Source organism: Scyliorhinus canicula, chromosome 2, assembly GCF_902713615.1.
Source record: "Scyliorhinus canicula chromosome 2, sScyCan1.1, whole genome shotgun sequence".
NCBI lineage: Eukaryota > Metazoa > Chordata > Chondrichthyes > Carcharhiniformes > Scyliorhinidae > Scyliorhinus > Scyliorhinus canicula.
In genome coordinates this window covers 169,263,645-169,285,418 of record NC_052147.1, presented here as the reverse complement: position 1 = coordinate 169,285,418, position 21,774 = coordinate 169,263,645, and the positions used below count along the sequence as shown (strand labels likewise).

At 42.7% G+C, this 21,774-nt stretch overlaps 2 protein-coding genes across 3 annotated transcripts in view; one reads left to right on the top strand and one right to left on the bottom strand.

Annotated features, from left to right (window-relative positions):
- tbccd1 (TBCC domain containing 1) overlaps nucleotides 1-21,774 on the top strand; it is a 106,432-nt gene that overhangs the window by 3,601 nt on the left and 81,057 nt on the right. The gene's annotated exons all lie outside the window — the stretch shown is intronic.
- dnajb11 (DnaJ heat shock protein family (Hsp40) member B11) overlaps nucleotides 3,888-21,774 on the bottom strand; it is a 59,325-nt gene continuing 41,438 nt past the window's right edge. For both annotated transcript variants that reach the window (XM_038789012.1, XM_038789011.1), the window contains 3 exons: nucleotides 10,366-10,477; nucleotides 9,920-10,079; nucleotides 3,888-5,644 (listed from right to left, as the gene is read on the bottom strand). In XM_038789012.1, the coding sequence (XP_038644940.1) occupies nucleotides 5,580-5,644; nucleotides 9,920-10,079; nucleotides 10,366-10,477 (337 nt within the window). In that variant the 3' untranslated portion in view covers nucleotides 3,888-5,579. The remainder of the gene's footprint in view (nucleotides 5,645-9,919; nucleotides 10,080-10,365; nucleotides 10,478-21,774) is intronic.

The window sequence follows — 21,774 nt, the reverse complement described above, 5'->3', positions numbered from 1 at the left end:
TTTTTTTATTATCCTCTATTTTGGGGTAAAGTAACTGTGCAAGATTAGAATTGAAGAGGGAGGAAAATGCATTTGGGATTTAAGATCACAAAATCATTTCCAGAGTATTGTGATGAAATTGTATTCCAAGATTCAATTTCCAATTTCCAGTAACCAATTCCAAATATCAATTTCCAGTCACTAATTCCAGATAAAAAAAAATCAAAAACAGCAGGCAGCAACATGAAACTCACCACTGAGGATAGAGTAATGTCGTCAGTTTCAGTCATGATGTGGAGATGCCAGCGTTGGTCTGGTGTGCACACATTAACCTGGTGTTGTAAGACTTCTTAAAGTCCAACAGGTTTGTTTCAAATCACTAGCTTTCGGAGCACTGCTCCTTCCTCAGGTGAATGCATTGTAAGAATGCATTCTTACTGTGGTCAGTTTCAGTAGTTGCATAATGCAATTTGAAGCTGGCAGTTATCAGATATGAAATGCACTCTAACTGCATACTTCCATGACCAGCGTTTTACTCTTGGGTGCTAAATTTTAAAGTTGAGTGTCCATTTTTCCCCTAATAAATCTCCTTAAGTTGATAGTGTCTGTCTGGTTAGTGGCAGAATCGCATAAAATATAATTATTAGGTGTAGAATTTGTCCTTAACAAGAACATTTCTCTTAAGAAAAATGGAGCTGTTTGGCTATATAATGCCTACATTTGGAAATTCCCAGTGCCATTGCAGCACAAGTTGCAGAACAAAAAATATGCATCATAGCAACTGCAACTATTTAAGGAGTTTGAATGAATGTGTTCTAATTGTTTTTACAATTATTTTGATTATGGACAATTTAATTATTTTAGTGAAATGCAAGTACGCAAATTACCTCTCTATACATGCAGGGAGGAAGTTGTTGAGCAAGGTAACCATGGTTTACTAAGGAAGTTGAAGCACTTGTCAAGGGGAAGAAGAAGGCTTATGTTAGGATGAGACATGAAAGCTCAGTTAGGGCACTTGAGAGTTACAAGTTAGCCAGGAAGGACCTAAAGGGAGAGTTAAGAAGATTGAGGAGAGGACACGAAAAGTCGTTGGCGGATAGGATCAAGGAAAACCCTAAGGCTTTCTATAGGTATATCAGGAACAAAAGAATGACTAGAGAAAAATTAGGGCCAATCAAGGATAGTAGTGGAAAGTTGTGTGTGGAATCAGAGGAGATAGGGGAAGCGTTAAATGGATATTTTTCATCAGTGTTTACACTGGAGAAAGACAATGTTGTCGAGGAGAATACTCAGGTTCAGTCGACCAGGCTAGATGGAATTGAGGTTCAAAAAGAGGTGTTATCAACTTTGGAAAATGTCAAAATAGATAAGTCCCCAGGGCCAGATGGGATTTATCCTAGGATTCTCTGGGAAGCCAGGGAGGAGATTGCAGAGCCTTTGGCCTTGATCTTTATGTCGTCTTTGTCGACAGGAATAGTGCCGGAAGACTGGAGGATAGCAAATGTTGTCCCCTTGTTCAAGAAGGGACCCTGGTAATTATAGACCTGTGAGCCTTACTTCGGTTGTGGGTAAAATGTTGGAATAGGTTATAAGAGATAGGGTTTATAATCATCTTGAAAAGAACAAGTTGATTAGCGATAGTCAACACGGTTTTGTGAAGGGTAGGTCATGCCTCAAAAACCTTATTGAGTTTTTTGAGAAGGTGACCAAACAGGTGGATGAGGGTAAAGCGGTTGATGTGGTGTATATGGATTTCAGTAAGGCGTTTGATAAGGTCCCCACGGTAGGCTATTGCAGAAAATAAGGAAGTATGGGATTGAAGGTGATTTAGCGGTTTGGATCAGTAATTGGCTAGCTGAAAGAAGACAGAGGGTGGTGGTTGATGGCAAATGTTCATCCTGGAGTTCAGTTACTAGTGGTGTACCGCAAGGATCTGTTTTGGGGCCACTGCTGTTTGTCATTTTTATAAATGACCTGGAAGAGCGTGTAGAAGGATGGGTTAGTAAATTTGCAGATGACACGAAGGTCGGTGGAGTTGTGGATAGTGCTGAAGGATGTTATAGGATACAGAGGGACATAGATAAGCTGCAGAGCTGGGCTGAGAGGTGGCAGATGGAGTTTAATGCGGAAAAGTGTGAGGTGGTTCACTTTGGAAGGAGTAACAGGAATGCAGAGTACTGGGCTAATGGCAAGATTCTTGGTAGTGTAGATGAAGAGAGAGATCTTGGCATCCAGGTACATAAATCCCTGAAAGTTGCCACCCAGGTTAATAGGGCTGTGAAGAAGGCATATGGTGTGCTAGCCTTTATCAGTAGGGGGATTGAGTTTCGGAGCCACAAGGTCATGCTGCAGCTGTACATAACTCTGGTGCGGCCACTCCTGGAGTACTGCGTGCAGTTCTGGTCACCACATTATAGGAAGGATGTGGAAGCTTTGGAAAGGGTTCAGAGGAGATTTACTAGGATGTTGCCTGGTATGGAGGGAAGGTCTTACGAGGAAAGGCTCAGGGACTTGAGGTTGTTTTCGTTAGAGAGGAGAAGGCTGAGAGGTGACTTAATAGAGACATGTAAGATAGTCAGAGGGTTAGATAGGGTGGACAGTGAGAGTCTCTTTCCTCGGATGGTGATGACCAACACGAGGGGACATAGCTTTAAATTGAGGGGTGGTAGATGACATGGTAGGTATAGGACAGATGTCAGAGACAGTTTCTTTACTCAGAGTAGTAGGGGTGTGGAACGCCCTGCCTGCAATAGTAGTAGACTCGCCAACTTTAAGGGCATTTAAGTGGTCACTGGATAGACATATGGATGAAAATGGAATAGTGTAGGTCAGATAGGCTTCAGATGGTTTCACAGGTCGGCGCAACATCGAGGGCCGAAGGGCCCGTACTGCACTGTAATGTTCTATGTTCTATTTTGTGTGTTGTTCAAATCGGTCTCATCCTTTCACAGCCCAATTTCATTCCTCTCTGCAAGACAGGCATCATCAGGAAGCCAAAACCTCACTATCGACACCAAGTTTATATATATATATATATATATATATATATATATGAAAAAATGAAATGAAAATCGCTTATTGTCACGAGTAGGCTTCAATGAAGTTACTGTGAAAAGCCCCTAGTCGCCACATTCCGGCGTCTGTCCGGGGAGGCTGGTACAGGAATCGAACCGTGCTGCTGGCCTGCTTTAAAAGCCAGTGATTTAGCCTGGTGAGCTAAACCAGCCCCTGGTATTTATACACACAGTTGTTTGACCTGACAAATGGAACCCTTTCTTCATGAGTGACATGTTTACATTCACTTTCCTTCCCCATACCCAAAGTTTAACCCCTTCTCCACCCAATCGGACGTTACGTTGTACAGCTTAGACTTGGTTCTTCCGAAAACATGGACTGATTGGCACCACAGAAGAATCAAGCAGCCTACTTAGATTGATAACAAAACAAAACAAAATCCCTGGCCTTTGGTATTAATAAAACAGATGTATCTCTGTTTCATAAAAGTCAACAGCATACAGATTATACAAGCAAACACCATTTACTCAAATAAATTGTAATTTCCACTTTTAGTAGCGGAGTTATACTAGAATAGACGTAATGATCAGTGTTTGCAATTCCAACAGTGTGTCCAACTAAATTATCTGCTTATTAAATGTGTTCATTCACTCATTTTAAATGCATTAGAAAAATCTAAGATTTGTCAGACAAAACAATGTATGGTTCTGTTCATACACATATATATTTTTTAAAATGCTGTATTTGTACAGTGTATACAGGGTCTTCATTTAGTGTTGGTATACTCAATGTGGGATGACTTCTAAAGCAACCTGGACAAAATAGACCTTTACTAAAATATCAGTGGATCATCCATCATTCTGTGCACCTGTATTATCTACACAAAAATTATATTTTGGTAAAAGTTTCTATGCAGATGTACTGATTTTAATTGTGAAAATACGTTGGCTTCCCAAAGATGCCTTAATAGCACTAATTATTTAAGTATATATACAAAAAACAAAAAAAAGTTTTATTTTAAAGAATGTCTATTCTTCACACCAAACCTTTTTGAAATAAATGGTTGCATTTTTGTTCAGTACTATGAATTAATGAAAAACAATTAATCAAACCTTGAACAGTAGAAGTTAAAGAAAACAATGGACTGAATTTGGAAGTAGACAAATACAAATTTTGAAAAACATTCAACAGCAACATACAGCATTCTTCTGATCCATTAGCAGATCAATATTTCACAATCCTGATCAATGAAAACAGGATGCTAAAACAATTGCTAGCTTGTATGTTTCAATTAAAGGAATAGGAACCATTTTGTTTGGGTTTAACATAATAAACGGAGCTTTACGTGAAAAACAGTTGAATTCATTTATTCTTTCATGCTGTGCACCTGGCCCTTTGTTCTGCTATAACCAAACTAAAGCCTGACAGAAGGATCTTTCTACTCCAACAGCATTGAAGTGTGCAATCAGCATACTATATTTGTCATTTTCTCATTGCTTTAGTATACGTATAATTTTGAGAAGAATATTACTATGAGAAGAATATTACTTAGTGGTATCAAGAAAGTAGAAAACTTCTATCACAATATATGTAGAGATCACTCAAGTCAATATTCTTCTTGTAGCTGAACTATGCTAGAATCCATCTTGTTTCACATTTTTTGACCACTTTCAACATTTTTGAACAACTTATTTTCAGAAACAACTGAGTTCAGTACTCCATTCTCCAATTGAGATAATACATACAAAAAATGAAATGCAAAAGCCCTGCTGCCGAGGACAGGATACATTTTCTTTCCCAATCAATTTTAGCTGTTGCATTTCACCTTGTAACAATGGTGTTTACTATCTGTGTTTCCATTTGACAATTTTACTCAGGCACTGTACACTGCACAGTAAATGATTACTAACTTGCTGTAGTCACATTCAAACGGTTTCCTCAAAAGCTGGTTTCAGAAAATTTCAACAGCAATTTACAACCCGTTAGTGACAATAGATTAAACCGCAAAATATATCTGAGCAAAATAATGTTGCATTCTTCATATTCCATCAGATATTACAGAAACCACGTTATGCTGTAACCTCTGGAGCAATATTTGGCCCCCACATATCTCCAAAACAAAACAGAAGTATTCAGTACTTCTGAACAGTTTCTATAAAGCTGTGACATTTCACTGAAATCTATATACTTATTTCTTACAGCTTCAAAATTGAACAGTCAAACACCTAACATTTTACAAGTAACATAACATCCTTAAAATGAAGAGAAGTTTATTGTTTTCTTTTTTCTGTTTGGAACATAAACATTTGAAGACATCTATCCATCTTGAATGCCAACATTTTGTGCTGTTTTGATCATAACCAACCTTTTTTATTAAGGGGGAAGGGAGGAAAAGAGAAAAGGGGGCAGAATTTTTAAAAATATTCTTGTGCTGCTTTGAAGCAAATATACAGATTTCAGTTTTTAAAAAGATTAACAATTCCCTATCCACCCCAGCCCAAAAATACATTCAACATTAGAAACCTCAGATAATAAATAGTTAAATTTTCAGTATCACTTGAAAGTCTGTTTCATTTATGTTTATGTCAATATCCCTGAAGTCCATTGTACACTTTCTTCACCGGTCCTTGTTTAAGCAATTGTTTTATACCTACATGATGGAAGAAAAAATAATGATGCTATTTTTGTGTTTACAATCTACAATGATTTAAGCAAACAGTTTTCCCAACTACAGCAGACCTCAATATGCCAGTAAACCCACAAAGTCCACACATTGATAGAAATCAGAGTTGCACCCACAGTTCTCTCCAAGAGAGGTTGGTCTTTGTCTACAAATTTAAAAAAAATCTAAAATCCTATGTTTAAATGTGATAAAAGGTTAATTTTAATGAATTTAAATTTTTGAATATTCTGATCAAGGCAGCTATTTTCACAGTAAATTCATTGCAGTGTTAATGTAAGCCTACTTGTGACTATAAAGTTATTATTGGGGGCAGCAGGGTAGCATGGTGGTTAGCATAAATGCTTCACAGCTCCAGGGTCCCAGGTTCGATTCCCGGCTGGGTCACTGTCTGTGTGGAGTCTGCACGTCCTCCCCCTGTGTGCATGGGTTTCCTCCGGGTGCTCCGGTTTCCTCCCACAGTCCAAAGATGTGCGGGTTAGGTGGATTGGCCATGCTAAATTGCCCGTAGTGTCCTACAAAAAGTAAGGTTAAGGGGGGGTTGTTGGGTTACGGGTATAGGGTGGATACGTGGGTTTGAGTAGGGTGATCATGGCTCGGCACAACATTGAGGGCCGAAGGGCCTGTTCTGTGCTGTACTGTTCTATGTTCTATTATTACAGTTGAATTATACCAGAAATAGTTAGATTTGCTTCATTAACACTCAAAATTTAAGGGCAACACGGTGGCACAGTGGGTTAGCACTGCAGCCTCACGGCGCTGAGGTCCCACGTTCGATGCCAGCTCTGGGTCCATGTGGGGATTGTACATTCTCCCCGTGTTTGCATGGGTTTCGCCCCCACAACCCAAAAATGTGCAAGCTAGGTGGATTGGCCACGCTAAATTACCCCTTAATTGGAAAAAAATAATTGGGTACTCTAAAATTTAAATAAAAGAAATATTTAAAACACACTCAAAATTTCAATTAGAACATGCATTTGCAAAGATTGTTAGCCGCAAGATTTCTTTTACAGTATCTGACACTATTTTCATAGAACATACAGTGCAGAAGGAGGCCATTTGGTCCATCGAGTCTGCACTGAACCACTTAAACCCTCAACTTTCACCCTATTCCCGTAACCCAATAACCCTTCCTAACCTTTTTGGACACTAAGGGCAATTTAGAATGTACAACCCACCCAACCTGCACGTCTTTGGACCGTGGGAGGAAACCAAAACACACAGAGGAAACCCACAGACACGGGAGAATGTGCAGACTCCGCACACAGTGTCCCAGCGGGGAATCGAACCTGGGACCCTGGCACTGTGAAGCCACAGTGCTAGCCACTTGTGCTACCGTTTCTTTTTGGACCATGCCCATCACCTTCCCCATTACTGGATCAGTTCTGGTGTCCCTCTGTGCTTAGATGAAGTTACAGGTACATTATCCATGAGTGGGAAATACAGGATGTTGACAAAATGTTCTTCGGGTTCTTGTTTGACTTGTAATGGCAATCTTGACAAAGCATCAATATTTCCATGTTGCTCTGAACTACGATATTGGATGTCGTATGTGTGTGCCGACTGTATCAAAGACCATTTTTGTAGCCTACTAGCTGCTAAAGGAGGAATACCTTTATACTGCCCAAAGATTGTCAAGGGCCGATGATCCGCCAAGAGTAAAATCACATCCTTAAAAGGTAGTGGTGGAACCTTCCTACCCTAAAAATGATGCTCAAAGCCTCTTTTTTTAGCTGAGCGTAATTAGTTTCAGCCCCAGTAGGAGCTTGTGAAGCAAATGCCATCAGTCGTCCCTCTCCCCACGTGATACCTTACCAGCAAGGATGTATTCTCTGATGCAGAACAGGTACACTCGACATAAGCAACAGCTAAGTGTCCTGGTTATATTTGTGTTCATTGAGAATAAGTGTACTTTAGGGTAAGGAAATAATCTTGGTTGTCTCTCAACATTGGGAGGAACCAACATGTCTCACTGTTCAGCCACCACCCATCTCAAGTCACACAGCCCCTTACTAGTAAAGTGCTGAGCAGCCATGGGCCCATCTGCTTCAATGAGTGTTTGAAATTTAGAGTTTCTCCTCAACAAAAGAAAGAAGATGCCAACTCCTTGATTGGCAAGCTAGAAGATCGGGGGCATATGTACAGGACATAATTAGAAATTATTTTTTCATTCCATGTCAGCATCTACTTCTGTAACGCATCTGCTATGGTCAACTGATGTCAAAGAATCATATTTCCTTAAGTAATCATTGTTAGGGTGGGTGTTGCTCCAAAATTAATACAATATAAATTGATATAAATTTGTTGCCATGATTATAAAAACCTTAATTATTGTTTTGGAATGTAATCTTTAAAAAAAAATCATGGGATGTGGGCAGTGGGCATTGCTGGCTAGGTTAGCATTTATTGCCCGTCCCCAATTTGTCTTGAGCCACCTTCTTGAACTGCTGCAGTCAATGTGGTATTGGTACACCCACAGTGCTATTAGGAAGGGAGTTCCAGGATTTTGACCAAGTGACAGTTCCAAGTCAGGGTGATGTGTGTCTTCGAGGGAACTTGCAGATGATGGCGTTCCCATGCATATGCTGTCCTTGTCCTTCTAGGTGGTAGAGGTTGCGGTTTGGAATGTGCGGTCCCAGGATCCTTGGTGAGTTGCTGCAGTGCATCTTGTAGATGATGCATACTGCTGCCATTGGGACATTGGTGAGGGAAGTGCAAATCAAGCAGCTGCTTTGTCCTGGATGTTGAGGTTCAAGTGATGTTAGAGCTGCACTGATCTGGGAAATTGGGAGTGTTCCATCAGACTCCTGACTTGTGCCTTCAAGGTGGTGGGCAGGCTTTGGGGAGTCGAGGTGAGTTACTCTCTTCCAGCTTCCAACCTGCTTTTGTAGCCTCAATATTTATACTATTCTAGTTCCGTCTTTGGTCAATGGTAACCACCAGAACGCTAAATGATGGTAATGCTATTGAATGTCATGAGGAGCCTACTGGATTCTCTTATTGTAGATTGTTGTTGCCTGACACTTGTGTGTTGTGAATGTTACTTGTCAATTATCAGCCCAAGCACTTTAAAAAAAAATCATTCACAGGATGTGGTCATCGCTGGCTGAGCCAGCATTTATTGCCCACCCCTAATTGCCCTTCATTTCAAAAGGGCATTTAAGAGTCAACCACATTGCTCAGGATCTGGAGTCACATATTGATCAGACCAGGTAAGGTCATTAGTGAACTAGATGGGTTTTTAATGACAACGGTTTCTTGGTTATCATTAGACTTTTAATTCAAGATGATTTTCATTTAATTCAAATTTCACCATCCGTGTCTCTGGATCACTAGTCCAGTGACAATACTACTATGCCACTGCCTCCTCCGAATGTTGTCCAGGTCTTGGTACATACGGTCATGGACTGCTTCAGTATCTGAGAGTTTGTAAATGGTGTACACTGTGCATTCAGTGATCGTCCCCACTTCTGACCTCATTATGGGGGTAAAGCAGCTGAAGATGTTGGGGCCCAGTACACTGCCTGAATTCTTGCTGTGATGTTCTGGGAATGAGAAAACGGATCTCCAACAACCACAACCATCTTCTTTTGTGCTTGGAGAGGTGTTCTCCCTGATTCCCAACTATTAAGATGGTAGATAGCGAACTAGATGGATCTTGGCTTTTCTTACTCCTCATCCCCAGGTTACTCCCATTGAATTTTGCAAATGATCCTATGGTGACTTTGTATCAGCAATCAATAGTACTGGGGACAGGTGAAAAAACACCACAATGAAATAGGGAAAGGAGTACAGACTATCACTTGATCAAAATTACGCAGTAAGGGCCTGACATTCTTGGGTATTTCTTTCCCTTTTCCATTTAGTGGCAGCAATACTCATCTCTTTGCAAATACTGAAGAAAAGAGAAAAAGGAATGTCATTTCACAGATGTGTTCAGAATGTAGCCATGGTAAAATGCTGATGCTATTTATAAATAAATAAAAAATCTTTATTGGCACAAGTAGGCTTACATTAACATGGGAATGAAATTACTGTGAAAAGCCCCTAGTCGCCACATTCCGGCACCTTTTCAGGTACACAGAGAGAGAATTCAGAATTCTGAGCTAGTACGGGAACCCGCGCTGCTGACCTTGTTCTGCATCACAAACCAGCTGTCTAGCCCACTGAGTTAAATCAGCTAATGGCTAAACCAGCTTCTGTTTGACAACAGAAAAGGACACCATTCAACAAATTAATACTTGCCTTCCTTCTGATCACCAGTAAGTTGTTCCCTGGGAAATTCTACATCAAATGTTATTATTAGGGAACCTCTAATATTGTTGTTGTCAAAGTTTGGCAGACCCTCTCCTTTCTTCCATACTTTTGCACCTGGTTTTGTAATCTTATCTCTCATTACATGGACCTGAGAAAGGAGGCAAAATAAAATAAGTTTTGAAGGAGATAAACATCAAATTTCCAAATGTAGGTTTACAATGTACGTAAATTTACAACTTCACAGAAATTAATATGACAGACGTTGTGAACACTCCTACACTGTGATAACAAAATAAAATTAGATAAAAATTTGCTAAAATGGTCTGCAACTACCATAAAGCATAAATCAGCAAGCACACAATTCTCTAGTCTCAATAAAGATAATTCAGAATTTGTCAACAAATAAAGCCATATACGAATTACAATCCTCTTACCTTGTGACCATCCAAATGTGAAATAACCATTTCGAAACCTATCAGTGCTTCCACTAATGAAATTGTGCCATTAGTATAAAGGTCATCACCCCGTCTCTCAAATATTGGGTGTCTAAAACAAAGGACAGTTATTAATGAGAATCAAACTAATTTTTATTAGTAATGATAAGAAATCATTTATCTTTCATGAATACAATGATAACATTATTGCTGTAGTCTGCATTGTCGTTGAGATTTCCTGGAGATGCAGTCAATTTCTGATGGCTTTTCCAGAGTTAGATAAACTGGTATGCTGCCAAAGGCAAGAGCTAGAGATTTACATTCAACAACCTATCTATAGAAATAGTCGTCAACAATTACGCTATTGTCCGTTGTGTTGTTTGGCTCCTTATCAAGTATTTGATATTAATTGGGGTTCCAGTGACATAGTGGCTGTATTACTGGACTACTAAAACAGAGGCTTGAATTAATGATCTGGAAAAACTCATTTGCTTCATTAATATCCTTTCAGGGAAGGAAATCTGCCATCTTGCCTGATCTATCACTACAGCAAAATGCTTGACTCTTAACTTGATCTTATGGGGATCTTGATCAATTGGGCCAGTGGACTGATGAATGACAGATGGGAGTTTAATTTAGATAAATGCGAGGTGATGCATTGGTAGATCGAATCGGTTAATGGTAGGGTGTTGGGGAGAGTTATAGAACAAAGCGATCTAGGAGAACAGATTCATAGCTCCTTGAAAGTGGAGTCACAGGTGGATAGGGTGGTGAAGGCGGCATTCGGCATGCTTGGTTTCATTGGTCAGAACATTGAATACAGGAATTTGGACATCTTGTTGAAGTGGATAAGACATTAATACAGCCACACTTGGAATACTATGTTCAGTTCTGGTCACCCTATTATAGAAAGGATATTATTAAACTAGAATGAATGCAGAAAAGATTTACTAGAAATGCGACTGGGATTTGATGGTTTGAGTTATAAGGAGAGGCTGAATAGACTGGGACTTTTCCCCCTGGGGCATAAGGAGGCTTGGGGTGATCTTATAGAGGTCTGTAAAGTAATGAGGGGCATAGATAAGGTAGATAGTCAACACCTTTTCTCAAAGGTAAGGAGTCTAAAACTAGAGGGCATAGGTTTATGGTGACAGGAGAGGGATACAAAAGGGTCCAGAGGGGCAATGTTTTCACACAGAGGGTGTTGAGTGTCTGGAAATAGCTGTCAGAGGCAGTAGTAGAGCCGGGTACAATTGTGTCTTTTACAAAGCAATTGGACAGCTATATGGGTGCAGTAAGATGGGTATAGAGAAAATGGGCCAAATGCGGGCAATTGGGACTAGCTTAGATGGTAAAAACTGGGCGGCATGGACAAGTTGGGCTGAAGGGCCTGTTTCCATGCTGTAAACCTCTATAACTGCCCTCTCAAATGACCTAGCAAGCCACTACCAAAAACTGAAAATTAAATTTGATGAACTGCCCTCAATGAAGTAGGTATCTGATTTGGACACAATAAAGGTACACTCAATCAACCATACAAAACCCTCCTAACTAACAGCTTGTGTCAAAATTAGAAGAGCAATCCCACAGACTAGTGAAGCAACAATTAATCAATAGAGACTCTCACGCATACTCAGAATCATACCCCCATTGTCATCCCTGGGTATGGTCTGTCACACTAGCAGGAAAGACTCACCACAGGTGGCAGAGTGATAAACTGTCAGGAAAGAGTGGCTCTCAGCGTCCTCAATATTAACTTCACACCCTTAAGGATATAGTCAAGTCAAAGAAACCTACTGCTGATTAGTACCTACTAAATCCACAGCTTATGTACACCTCCATGTTCAACCTGATTTGGAAGAAGCTGAGGATAGAAAGGATACCAAAATGTACTCTGACTGGGAGTCTTTGACGTTGTCCACCACCACGAGTTGCCCAGTAGCACACTACTCACCAAGTTCTGAAGAACGTAAATGCCAGACCGGGCCTGTGGCTGATGGTAACAAACATTTTGGGGGGAGGGGTGGGTTGGGGAGAAAAAAATCTATGTGACATGATTTCTTCCTCACCAATCTGTCATGGATGCATCAGTCCATGACAATATTGGCAGATTGTGTCATCAGACTGTCTTTGCAAAGAAACAATCCTATTGTCACACTGAGGACCACCCCAATCCTGTTTTGTGGCAGCACCGCCATACTAAATGTGTTAGATCTAACAGTTTAAAACTGGGTCTCCATGATGTGCTGTGGGCCACCAGCAGAATTATATAGCCTCACAATCTGTAAGCTCATGACCTGCATATCCCTCACTCTACCATTATCATCAAGCTAGGTGACCAATCATGGATCAGTGAGTGTAAAAGAGCATAAGAAAAGCAGCTGGCATATCTAGAAATGGGGGCCAATCTCCAAGACAGCATGCTTGCTAAACAGTGGAAGCCGCGTATTATAGAGAGAAAAAAGCGATGACACAAACATGGGATCAAATCAAAGCTCTGCAAGTCCTGCCATGTCCAATTGTGAATGCTGATGGACAGTTAAACAACTAATGGGTGTAACAGCCTCCATGAACATCCTGATCTTCAATGACGACAAATGACAGCATGCGTGTGCAGGGCCAAACGTTTTGATTAAATAAAAAACAGCCAAAAGCACTGGATACAGCAAGGCTATGGGCCATGATATCCTGGCAGTGCTCCAGAACTAGCTGTGCTTCTAACTGAGCTGTTCCATGTACATCTTCAACATTCAACAAAGTGAAAAATTGCCCAGGTATGTCCTGAAAATGGAAAGCAATCAAAACTGGCCAATTACACCACCACACCCCCACAAGTCTACACTCAATTATTAAAGTGATGGAAGGTGTCATCAACAGTCTTTTTCCATGGCACATGCTTACTAATGCTCAGTTTGGGTTTCATCAGGACCACTCAGCCCCATACCTCATTATAGCCATGGCCTATTCCCTCACCCCAACACAAGCCAAAAATGTGCAGGGTAGGTAGATTGGCCATGCTTAATTGGAAAAAAAGAACTGAATTACACCTGTCACATAAATACAGTGGCAACATTAAAAATTCAGAGGGGAAGAATTCTGTGGCAAGTAACTCACCGCCTGACTCTGCCAAGCCTGTCCACCATCTTCAAGATGCAAGTCAGGAGGGTGATGGAGCATTCCCACTTGCCTGGTCGAGTCCAGCTCCAAGAACACAAAAGCTCAACACCATTCAAGATAAAGAACCGACTTCCCGAGGAAAGGCAAAGCGAGAGTGACTCCTTGTAACCAAGACAGTATTCAACTGATATCAGCACCAAGGAGCCCGAATAAAATTGGTATCAATGGATCAGAAGGAAAATTCTCCATTGGCCTGTATCATACCCAATACAAAGGAGATGACTGTGGTTGTTACAAGCCAATCATTTCATCTGCATATGGAGTTTCTCTTGTGTCCTAGGCCCAACCATCTTCATCTGCTTCAATAATGACCTTCCTTCCATCACAAGATCAAAAGTGGGAATGCTCACGCACTATTATACTATGCATTTCCATTCACAACTCGACAGATAATGAAGCAGTCCGTGCATGCACAAAGACAAGATCAACATTCAGGTTTGAGTGAAAAGTGGCAAGCATTATTCACACTTCACAAGTGAGGGCAATAACCATCTCCCACAAAAGAGTTCAAAAATTTCCCCATGACATTTAATGTTTTTACCATTGCCAATCCCTCACCATTAATGTTCTGATGACCACCATAGTTCAGAAAATCAATGAGACCTGCCATATAAATACAGTGGCTACATTAACAGGTCAGAGGGGAAGAATTCTGTGGCAAATAACTTACCTTCCGACTCTGCCAAGTCTGTCCAACATCTACAAGCTGTAAGTTAGGAGGGTGATGGAGTAATCCTACTTGCCTGGACGAGTGCAGCTCTAAGCACACTCAAGAAGCTCAGCACCAGTCAGGAGAAAGCAACGTATTGGTTGGCATCCCATCCACCATTTTAAAAAAATGACTCCCTCCATCACTTATGCGTTGTGTACACCAGTGCTTCTCAAACTATCTGATGTGGCGGACCGACAGTTTTTTTTTTCAATGTGTCAGGGACCGGTGAGCGAAACAAGCCAATCCAGGATTACTGTCTCTTTCTTTTCTGGAAACACTCCACGTACCGGCAGACGATGGCTTGCGTACCGGCACCGGTACGCATACCACACTTTGAGAAGCACTGGTGTACACCATTTACAAGATGCAGTGCAGCAGCTTGCCGAGAGTCCTTTGACAGCCCATTCCAAAACATGTGCATGTGATTCGCTGGCCCCCGCCTACACCTCTCATACTCATCTGCTACCACCTGAAAGAACCCACTCATTCTTGCCTGAGTCATATGCACCCTGTGCACCACCTTAAACTGTATGAGGCTCATCCTTGCACAAAAGGAGGTCCCGTTTATCCTTTGCAGTGCCTCACTCTATACTCCCCAATTGATCTCCCCTCCCAATTCTGATTCCCATTTCTCCTTGATCTTCACCACCCACTTAACTCCCTGCTCCCTCAGCCACTTGTTCCCGTGTCTGCATGGGTTTCAGCCCCACAACCCAAAAGATGTGCAGGGTAGGTGGATTGGCCATGCTAAATTGCCCCTTAATTGGAAAAAAAACAATTCAGTCCCGAAACATCAGTGTGAATAGAGTTGAGGGAGAGAAAGTGGGTCTCATGGACAAGATGAGCTTGGAGAGAGCATGAGGGATGATAGGAGAAAAACGAGTGAAAGATGCAAGTTCAGGGCTAGGCTAGAAAGTTTTGCCCAGTGGGCTATCTGAAAGGAAGGACACAAGTAGAGGCTCATTTTCTATCTACAGATGCTGCCTGACCCGAGTATTTCCAGCGTTTCCTCTTTTTATTTTAAATTTCTGCTTCAGTTTGCTTTTGTATCAAGAAATTCTAGACCATACTAGGCAATCACTATTCCATGATCAACCTGGATGGAAAAGCTAACACCAGGTCCCTTTTTCTACCAAAAATCATCTTCTTCAACCCTTCTCCCCGTCTCCTCCATTCTACCCTCCAACAATAAGTGCAAGGAGCTCATGGACTTCTTCAGCAGTAAGCTCTAACCCTGAACTTGCTTCTTCCCTAGTTTAGATCCTATCTCTCCATATGCTTCAGCAGTAAGCTCTAACCCTGAACTTGCTTCTTCCCTAGTTTAGATCCTATCTCTCCATATGCTTTCTCCAAGCTAATATTGTCCACGAGACTCACTTTCTCGCCCTCGTTCCTATTCCTATTAAATAGATAACCACCAATTTTCCTTCCGGTCACCATGTTAGCTGATATTAACTGTTTTCTTTCTCAGGTGCTGTCCCTTCCTCCTTTAAATTTGTCATCATCACCCCTCATCTCAAAAACCCACCACTTTCCCCACCATCCTTGAAAAAAACCCACCCTATCTCCAACTTCCCTTTTCACTCCAAAATCTTCAAGAATTTTCACCTGACTTGCCAAAGCTTCATGTTTGAATCCCCCCAGTCAGGCTTTCACCCTTGTTACAGTGTCGAAATTGCTTTTACCAAGTGTCATATATCATACTACATCACTATGTCAATGGTGAGCCATCCCTCCACATCCTTTTTGAACTTGTCTGCAAACTTTGACATGGCTGACCACACCATGCACCTCCGAAACCCCTCTATTGTTGTCCAGCTGCGTTGAACTATAGACTGATTATTATGACCTAATTGTAGTCAGAAAGTTATTTGGATTGTCTTCTTCCCGCACCTACACTGTTATCATTCATGTTTCCAAGCATCTGTCCTTGAATCTCTCCCATTTCTTAATGTATGTTGCTCCTTGCAACATCTGAAAATGCAAGGTAGAAGTACAAGCCTTCACTGATGTTTTGATGGCAACAACCTTTACCTCCCGAACATCTTTTTGAGTCTTCTCCTGTTGCTAAATTATCAGACGACTTATTCAACATCTTGTACAAGATGAGCAGAGATTTCCTCCAACAAAACATTTGGAAGACCGAAGCCATTTGTTGCCCATCGCCAACTCCATAACTTCTTGGTAATTGTCAGAGGCTGAAACAGTTGAAAACCTTGCTGCAAATTTGACCCAAAGATGAACTTTCAAACACATGTTCGGATTGACACTAAAGGCCACCTCTGTGACATGTACAATTCTCCCCCTTTCAGCTCACCTGCTGTTGAAACCCTCAACCATGCATGTTACCTCTAGACTTGACTATGCCAACACACTTCCGGCCAGCCTGCACTTCTTTTCTCCATAAATTTGTCATCCAAAACTCCTTACCCATCTCCTTACTCATTCAAGTCCTACTGACTCACCCCCTGTACTTGATAATCTACACCAGGGTTTTTCAAATTCAGGGTTGCAACCCGCAGGCAGGTGTTGGGAAAGTTGCGAAACGATCAGTTGTGGCGTTCCGATTGTGGGAGGATCACCCCAACAGCGGCAACCAGCTTTTAGGAATGCCAGCCGCGGGCAGTCCCCAATTGGTTGCAGGGTTTGAGGAGGCGGAGTGAGGCTGCGTGCGTGCTTGGGTGGGGACAGGGACTAACCGGCATTCATGTGGGCACGCAATGCTAACAACGGTGGCCCTATCTTGGAGCTCCGCACCAGTGATCATACTCTGCACCCTGCTCGGTTCGTCCCCCACCACAAATCGGCAGTATGCAACCTGCAGCTCTGTGGTCAAGCTATTCAACAGCTGGCACAATGCCCACTTGCACTCCCACAAAGTGAAGTACTGGTCAGCAGTCTGTGACTGGGGTGGGTGCAGCTACTGGACAGTGAGAGGGAGGTCAGGCCATGTTTGTAAGCGAGGAGTACTGATTAAACAAGGCCAGATTAGAGGGCTAACACATGTCAACACTGGAAGAAACCTACAGTCATAACATTGTGTCGCCTCTCTGGAAATCAGGAAGAAAGTGCTTTTGGTGAGAACGGAGGTTAGGATAGCGCAACACAGTATTAAGAAATATTGTGACATTGTATGTGTTTGACAAGTTATTTCATCTCCTCTAAAGTCATAGTTTGTAAAGTCAAAACAAGATTGTACTTTTTTCTATACTTGTTTAAATTTCTAAGACATGGGAATATATTTAAAACAAAGTTTGTGTGTAAATGTAAGGATGCGCATGCTCAACTGAAATTGCTTTAATTTTCAGAGTAAAAAGTCAAACTTGGAAAAATCAGCTATTGAAAAAAGTTTCAAAGCAAAAAAAAAGAATGCCGGCCATGACCAGCCTTTAAATATGAACGATGGAGTCTTTCCGTCAGAGGCAGCGGCAAAGAGAAAGTCACGCGCCCATCAAATACACTGACACCACGTGCCCTGTATGTCCGTGCTTTGGGTGTAAAATCATAGAGGAGAGATTCTTCCATTTTGTAGCTGCCAGCAAGCAAGCAACAAGACTGTGTGAAGAACTGAAGTTGGATTATTCTGTAATAAGGACCCAAACAAGCCTGGATCTCACAATTAAATCTGATGGAGAGAGGTTCACAGGAGAGTCCACGGCAGTACAAAGCAGTGCTGGTGTGAGCTGATCCAGAGCTCCATGGCCTCTGGTGAACAAACAATAAAGAAGAAACTGAAATCGGGAACAAAGTAGTATAAAATGATTTCTTGAGGTATGGCTTTAATTGTGCCAGTGCAAATCAGGATGCAAAGCCCATGTGTGTCATATGCAGGGAAGTACTGACAAGTGAAAGAAAAAAAGCCTCAAATCTTCAAAGGCATTTGAAGACTAAGCATGGCAAGTTTGAGGACAAACCTTTTGATTTTTTTCAAAGGATGCTGTGTGAACTGAAATCGTCAGCTGAAGTCCTTAGCAGAAATGCAACATTGAATGACAAAAAAAAAAACAGGGCAGCAGTGGCGCAGAGGTTAACACTGCAGCCTCGGGGCAGCACGGTGGCGCAGTGGGTTAGCACTGCGGCCTCACGGCGCTGAGGTCCTAGGTTCGATCCCGGCTCTGGGTCACTGTCCGTGTGGAGTTTGCACATTCTCCCCGTGTTTGCGTGGGTTTCGCCCCCACAGCCCAAAAATGTGCAAGCTAGGTGGATTGGCCACTCTAAATTGCCCCTTAATTGGAAAGATAATTGGGTACACTAAATTTATTTAAAAAAAAAACACTGCAGCCTCATAGTGCCCTGGTTTGATCCCGGCTCTGGGTCACTGTCCGTGTGGATTTTGCACATTCTCCCCATGTTTTCGTGTATTTTGCCCCCAAGGTTGTGCAGGGTAGGTGGATTGGCCACGCTAAATTGCCCCTTAATTGGGAAAAATGAATTGGGTACTCTAAATTTTAAAAAATAAAAGAATGGCAGAACAAGTGAGATTGTGAGGACCAAGCAGGCACACCTGCCACATTAAAGGTAAGCAATAATGGTGTGTCACTAAGGTTAGCCAGGTGGGTTGCTAAGGTCGACCAGCATAGGTCGCGAACATCGGCAGGCATGGGGCCCAATGTTCTGATGGTTGGTAAAAGTAGGTCCCAGGAAAAATTTTTTGAAAAACACTGACTGACACGGAAAGATTTTAAAATTCTCATTTTGGTTTTCAAGTCTCTCCTTCCAACAGATTTCTACAACTCTATCTCCGAAATTGGTGATTTTTACTGCTTGGAAAGAAAAGGACAGCAATCGCGCCTGGAAAAACCACCACCTTCATATGGTATCTCTTTCAAGTCACAAAACTGTCCTGATTTGGAAATGTCACTGTTCTTTTAACGTCACTAGGTCAGAATCCTGCAACTGCCTACTTCACAGCAAGGAATACCTTTACCACATGGACTGCAGAGCTTTAAGTAGGTGGTTCACCACGTTTTCAAGGACAATTAAGGATGGGCAATAATGCTGACCTTGTGATGCCTACATCCAATTAATGAATAAATAACTAGGGACTTCAGGTGGAGACATGAAGGTGGAGGTCGCACGTTGGGTGGCTCCTGCGAAAGCTTTTGGTCATTCGCACCAATTTTTTGGAGAATTTGATATTATTGTGGGAAAGTCTAAGGCAACCAAAGGATGGTGAAAATCCAGAAAAAGAATCCACCGGTGCGTTCAGTGGGGAGTCCAGTGGGAGGAATGATGGCAGTTTCAGGTGTGCCCAAGTGGATAAGCTGGCTGAAGTGATGGCGGGGGAGTTTGAGCAGTTACTTTCCAAACACTTGGACAAGCATCACAAGGAGATGAAGACCTCGCTCAAGTAGTGGATGAAGGAGGCTCTGGCAAAGACGTCGATGGAGGTGTGGGAGCAAGGAGAGGAGTTAAAGGGAGTGGAGGAGGCAATGTCGCATTACAGCGACCAGTTCACCTCGATGGGAGGAGACATGTAGACAGTGGTTGCAGATGGTGGTGAAGTGTAAAAAAGGGCTGAGAGCCAAAGTGGAGGGTCTGGAGAACAGGTCACCAAGGCAGAATTTAAGGATCGTGGGATTGCCCGTGGGGCTGGAGGTTGACAGTATTTTGTGGAGATGTTCGCGAAGTTGATGGGGAGGACGAGCACCCCTCGCTCAATGCATTGGACCGGTCACTCCGGCCAAAACCAAAGGCGAATGAGCCACCAAGAGCTGTGATAGTATGTTTCCACAGCTATCAGGTGAAGGAAAAGGAGCGGAGATGGGCGAAGCTGAATCAAGAGGGGAGGTGGGGAGGCATTGGTCTTCAGATATACCAGGATCTCATGGCAGAACTAGTGAGAAGGCAGGCGGCCTTTAGTCAGTCAAAGACGTCGTTGTATAAAAGTAGCATGAGGTTTGAGGTGGTCTACTCAGCAAAGTTGAGGGTCACACCTAACTCCAAGTACTGGTACTTTGAGGAGGCGGAGGTGTTCATGAAACGGGGACTGAAATTAGTTTGGACTTGGGTGGTGTTAATCTTTTTTCGATAGTTTTTTTTTGTCTTTCTTCCCTCTGCTTATTGAATTTGGAAAGGGATGTTTGGGCTTTGTAGTGATTGGTTGGGATATGCTTCTTTTGGATTTGAGGGTTACTATGTTGGGTTTGGGTGGGAGGAGGAGAGTGTTGATGGTGTTTTTTTGATGTGTGAAAGGGGGCTCTAGCAGGTGCCATCTTGCGAGCAAACACAAGTTGGCTATTGAACAGGAGCAAGGTGGGGGGAGTGGCTGCAATCATTGGAACTCGAATGGTCAGGTTTTGATGTGCCTGGGAGATGTGAATTGTGGGGGTGGGGATGGGGACAATACTGGGTGAAGTGGTTTCCAGAGGAAGTGGCTGTGGAGTTTCTGGAAGGGGGGGTGACCGTGACAAGGGCAGGGCTGGGTCCCGCCTGTTGGGCAGGGGTAGAAGTAGCGGTTATGACTGATAGGAGGGGCGGGGGATGGACGAGGAGAAATAGAGACCCCCGATCCAGATGGTAATGTGGAATATGCGAGGGCTGGGGGCAGTGAAGCGAGCAAAGATTTTCTCGTATTTGAAGAGCTTGAGAGCTGATGTGGTACTGTTGCAAGAGACCCACCTGAGGGTGAAGGACCAGATGAGGCTTCAGAAGGGCTGGGTGAGTCAGGTGTTCCACTCGGGCTTTGAAGGTAGAGCCTGGGAGGTAGCACCCGGGGGTGTAACAATTATAGTGGGTAATAGGGTGAGATTGCAGATGGAGAAGATGAAGGCTGATTGGGGTTTTGGGGGGGGGGGGGGGGGGGTAGGGACGTTGTAGTAATGGGTTCTTTGGAGCGGAGGTTGATGGTGTTGGTTAACATATATACCCCCAAATTGGGACAACGTAGGATATATGAAGACGATCATTTATTTTATTTTATTTATTTTTAACCAAACTTGGAAACGCACCAGTTAATATGAGGAGGGGGTGGGGGGAGGGGTACTCGAGTACAGTGTTGGATCTGAAGATGGAAGATCCAAGCAACGTTCACTGACTACCCTCTGGTGGGGGGCAAAGTTGTTCCCTTTGTTTATGAGGGAGATGGGAGGGATGGACCTGTGGCACTTTCTGCACCTGCGCGATAGGGAGTACATGTTCTTTTCGCCAGTACACAACGTGTATTCAAGGATTGATTTTTATTATTATGGGAATGACCCTGTTGGTTGGGGTGAGGAAGGCAGAATATTCTGAGATTGTTTTCTCGGACAATGCTCCACATTGGGTGGATGTGGTCCTGGAGAAGGGACCAGCTCAGAGGCCTGTGTGGAGGTTGGACGTGGGGTTGTTGGGGGTCCCAAATTTCTAAACCAAAATGGGAAAGGTGCTTGAGAATTACATAGGGCTCAGGGAATGGGGAGGTTTCGCCGTTAGTAGTATGGGAAGTGTTGAAAGCAGTAGTGAGGAGCGAGGTCATCTCGTTTGAGGCTCAGGTGGACAAGAGGCAAGAGAGGAGCAGCAGCAGTTGCTAGAGGAGATTT